This window comes from Malurus melanocephalus, unplaced genomic scaffold (assembly GCF_030028575.1).
Source record: "Malurus melanocephalus ecotype Western Australia unplaced genomic scaffold, MMel_1.1 scaffold_1006, whole genome shotgun sequence".
Lineage (NCBI taxonomy): Eukaryota > Metazoa > Chordata > Aves > Passeriformes > Maluridae > Malurus > Malurus melanocephalus.
Genome location: NW_026624238.1, coordinates 87,779 through 92,294, shown reverse-complemented (window position 1 = coordinate 92,294; position 4,516 = coordinate 87,779). Strand labels below are relative to the sequence as shown.

Below are 4,516 nucleotides of genomic sequence, written 5' to 3'. Positions count from 1 at the left end.
TCCTTTGTTCTGTGTACAGGGGATGTTTGAATTCCTGTCCCCTGCTCCGGGCAAGTTCCTGATCCATCACTCCATTCCCAGGGAATRTTTGATTTCTTCTTCCCTGCTCCAGGAATGCTCCCAGCCCCTCTCAGTCCACAGGGAAGGTTTGAATCCCTGTCTCCTGACCCAGGGATGTTCCCAATCCCTCACTCCATGCCCAGGGAATGTTTGATTACCTGTTCCTTGTTCCAGGGATTCTCCTGATCCTTTGTTTCATGTACAGGAAATGTTTGAATCCCTGTTCCCTGCTCTGTGAATGTTCCCAATCCCTCACTCCATGACCAGGGAATGTTTGATTCCTTTTCCCCTGCTCCAGGAATGTTCCCGATCCCTCTCTCTCTCCATTGGGAATGTGCCATGAATTCCTGCTGGATGCACGGGGAATGTTTTCATCCGGTTCGATTCCCTGATTTTCATGCTGCTCCCAGGGATGGAGCAACTCAGCAGCATCCCCTGAGCATCTCCAGAGCATCCCCTGTGCATCCCCGGAGCATCCCTGGAGCATCTCCAGAGCATCCCTGGAGCATCTCCAGAGCATCCCTGGAGCATCCCTGGAGCATCCTGGACCATTCCTGCAGCACCTCCTGACCATCCCCAGAACATCTCCAGAGCATTCCCAAAGCATTTCTGGAGCATTCCCAGAGCAACTCCTGAGCATCTCCTGAGCATTCCAGAGCATCCCTGGAGCATCCTTGGAGAATCTCCAGAGCATCCCCAGAGCATCCCCAGAGCATTCCCGGAGCACCCCCAGAGCATCCCCGGAGAACCCCTACAGCATCCCTGGAGCATCTTCAGAGCATCTCCTGAGCATCCCAGAGCATTCCCAGAGCATCTCCTGAGCATCCCCTGAGCATCCCTGGAGCATCTTCTGAGCAGCTCCAGAGCATTTCCGGAGCATCTCCAGAGGATCCCTGAGGCAACTCCAGAGCAACCTCTGCTCATTGCCTGAGAACCCCTTGAGTATCCCCTGAGTAACCCTGGAGTATGTCCTGACCCATCTGAACATCCCCTGAGCATCCCGAGCTTCTCCTGAACATCGCTGGAGCAGCTCTGAGTAACCCTGAGTATCCTGAGCATCCTCTGAGTAACCCTGGAGTATCTTGAGCTTCCTCTGGCTCTCCTGAGTATTCTGTGAGTAATCCTGGAGTATCTCCCGACCCACCTGAACCTTGCCAGAGCATCCTCTGAGTAACCCCGGAGTATCCTCTGAGTAACCCCTGAGTATCCTGAGCATCCTCTGGCTATCCTCAGCATCCTCTGAGTAACTCCTGAGTATCCTGAGCACCCTCTGTCTCTCCTGAGTATCCCGTGAGTAACCCCGGAATATTCTGAGCACCCTGTGGCTCTCCTGAGTATCCTGTGAGTAACCCCGGAGTATCCTGAGCACCCTGTGGCTCTCCTGAGTATCCTGTGAGTAACCCCAGAGTATCCTGAGCACCCTGTGGCTCTCCTGAGTATCCTGTGAGTAATCCTGGAGTATCCTGAGCACCCTCTCTCTCCTGAGTATCCGTGAGTAACCTCTGAGTATCCTGTGAGTAACTCCTGAATATCCTGAGCACCCTGTGGCTCTCCCAAGTATCCTGTGAGTAACCCCTGAGTATCCTGTGAGTAACCCTGGAGTAGCTGTGACCCGCCTGCACTCACCGCACGGTGGATTGGTAAACCAGCTCTTCCCGCTTGCGGTAGTTTTCCATCTGGGACAGGTTGGTGGAGAACATGGCGTCGAAGGTGAAGATCTTCTGTTTGATGGTGCCGCCGTCAGTGACCTGCGGGGAGCAAAAAGTGTCCCCAGTTTGGGGCAWTTGCCGCCCCTTTTGGGGTGTTTCAAAGGGGTTTTATTCCTGGAATTGGAATAAATTTATTTGTATTTGAAGGCATTTATTTGTTTTTGAATCTATKAATTTTCGCGCTTTCATGTGTTTATTAATATTTTAATATTTATTGACATTAGGAGATATTCAAATTTTAATTGATTTATATTAAATACTGTAAARACATTTATTATAATATTTTTGCTCAGTGCATGCAAATATTTAAATTAGAATGGTTTCAATATTATTATACTTACCTTTATATTTATAAGTATATTTAAATTTATATGTACGTTTATATGCACATTTATATTTATATTTATATTTATATTTATATTTATATTTATATTTATATTTATATTTATATTTATATTTATATTTATATTTTTTACATTCACGTTCACATTCACATTCATATATATCTACACTTATATCTATATTTATATTTCTATAATATTCACATTTATATTTATATTTATATTTATGCCTGTATTTAAATTTTAATTTTAATTTTTATTTTTATTTTTATTTTTGTTTTTATTTTTATTTTTATTTTTATTTTTATATCATGGTTTTCATACTTATCCACAGTTCCCAGGACTTTTCAGTTTGGAAGTCATGCATTTATGATCCCCCCACTGAGATGAAAAACAAAATCTACATTTCCCATCACCAGCTCAGTTTTCCAGCCAGGAATTGCAATTTTTAAATGRAAACGGCTTTTTTTAGGACTCTTTTATTCCCTGTCTCCCCCGACACCTCCGGATTTATCTTCCCTGCTTGTGAGGAGAAATTTTAGTGGAAAAATCAAGAGAAAAATGAGAATTTTGGGACTAAACCAGCTCAGAGTTAAAATCCTCATTTTTCAAAATAAACCAGAAGAGGAGCAGAAGAAATAAAGAGCAGAAGAAAATTTTGGGATTTAATCCCCAAATCCAACATTTCTCRAGGACGAATCCCCACTTTCCCCACCCAACACTTGGGCAAAACTCTGCCATTATTCCCAATTCCCTCTTTTCCTGCTTTTTTATCAGCAAAAAGTGTCGGGAAAGGAAAAAAAATCCATCGCTAAAAAAAAAACTCTTTCAATTTATTATCCCAGGCTGAGAATTTTATGGGAAAGGAGTTTCCACCCTGGCCAGAGGTGTGGGATAAAGAAAAACAGGAAAAATGATGGGAGCTGTAAATCTSTGGCCATGGGAATGAGGGGAAGTTTTTGAGGATTTTCCCCGAATTTTCTTTGGGTTTGAGGAGAAACCCTGGAATCCTTCRTGTGTCCAGAGGAATTTTTGGGATTTTTTATAGGGATGCTGCCAGGTGGGAATGGGAATGGCGGAGGTGGTGCCCATGGATTGGGAATTTTGCCTGATATCCTGGGAAGCTCAATCCAAGGACAGCCTTTGGCCCTAATTCCAACTTTTTATCCCAATTCCAACTTTTTATCCAAATTCACGCCTTCTTATCCTAATTCCAGAGTTTTGTCCTAATTCCAACTTTTTATCCCAATTCCAACTTTGTATCGTAATTCCAAATTTTTATCCCAATTCCAACTTTTTTTCCTAATTCCAGCCTTTTTTTGGTACCCAGCAGGTGTTTTTTGGGAAAATATCTCCGTAGGAATTGTGGCCCAGATTCCCGCTGGGAATACAATAAAAAGGAAGATAATTGGGAAAAAATCCCATAGTTCCCACCCCAAAGGATGTCTCCAAATCCAAGAATTTTGGGGAAAGGGGCATGGGAACCCATTCCCTTCCTGCATTACTCATAAATCCCAGGAAAAATCCCATTCCCGAAAAAATGCGGATGATCCCGAGCTCCTTCCCACTGTTCCCATTTGCTGTTCCCAGAATCCATTAAAATCTCTGGAGCTCRGAAGCCCAGAAGATTCAAAACCATCAGGAAGTGACGGATGAAGGATGAGGGGAAGGATTTGGGAGCGCGGAGGGGATGGAAAGGGCTGGAATTGGGCTCTGGTCCAGGCTCCGCGTCCCGGGGCTGGGATCAATGGATTCTCCAAGAGAATGGAAAATTGCTCCGGAAAAAGGGAAAATTCCCCGGAGCAGCCACGGCACTCCCAATGTTTGGGAGGGTCTGCAGTGTCTGGGTTAAGGCCACTGGGAGAAACTCCTGGAAAAATCTTGGGTTTGTTTTTTTTTTATGCCCATTCCTTGGAGAATCACCAGGAAAAACTCGTTATCCTGGAAAAATCCTGGTTTAGTTCTTTTCCTGTCCATTTTTCAGAGAATCACACCAGGAAAATCTGGTTATCTGGAAAAAACTCATTCTCCTGGAAAAATCCTGGTTTCAGTTTTTTCCTGCCCATTTTCCAGAAGATCACACCGGGAAAAAGTTGTTATTCTGAAAAAACCCTGGTTTCGGTTTTTCCTGCCCATTTCCAGGAGAATCACCAGGAAAAACTCATTATCCTGGAAAAATCCTGATTTAATCTTTTTCTGCCCATTTTCTGGATTATCACCATCGGGAAAAACCTATTATCTTGGAAAAATCCTGGGTTAGTTTTTTCTGCCCATTCCTTGGAGAATCACACCAGGAAAAACTYGTTATCCTGGAAAATTCCCAGTTTAGATYTTTTCCTGCCTCCCTCACCCATTCCTGGAGAATCCACATCCACCTCAAATCCAACCTCCCATCCCGATCTTCCC

General features: G+C 44.0%; 1 protein-coding gene across 1 annotated transcript in view; it reads right to left on the bottom strand.

Annotated features, from left to right (window-relative positions):
- The window catches only part of IGSF21 (immunoglobin superfamily member 21), a 68,333-nt gene that overhangs the window by 13,667 nt on the left and 50,150 nt on the right, over positions 1-4,516 (bottom strand). The window contains exon 3 of the mRNA XM_057386610.1: positions 1,687-1,808. Within this exon, the coding sequence (XP_057242593.1) occupies positions 1,687-1,808 (122 nt within the window). The remainder of the gene's footprint in view (positions 1-1,686; positions 1,809-4,516) is intronic.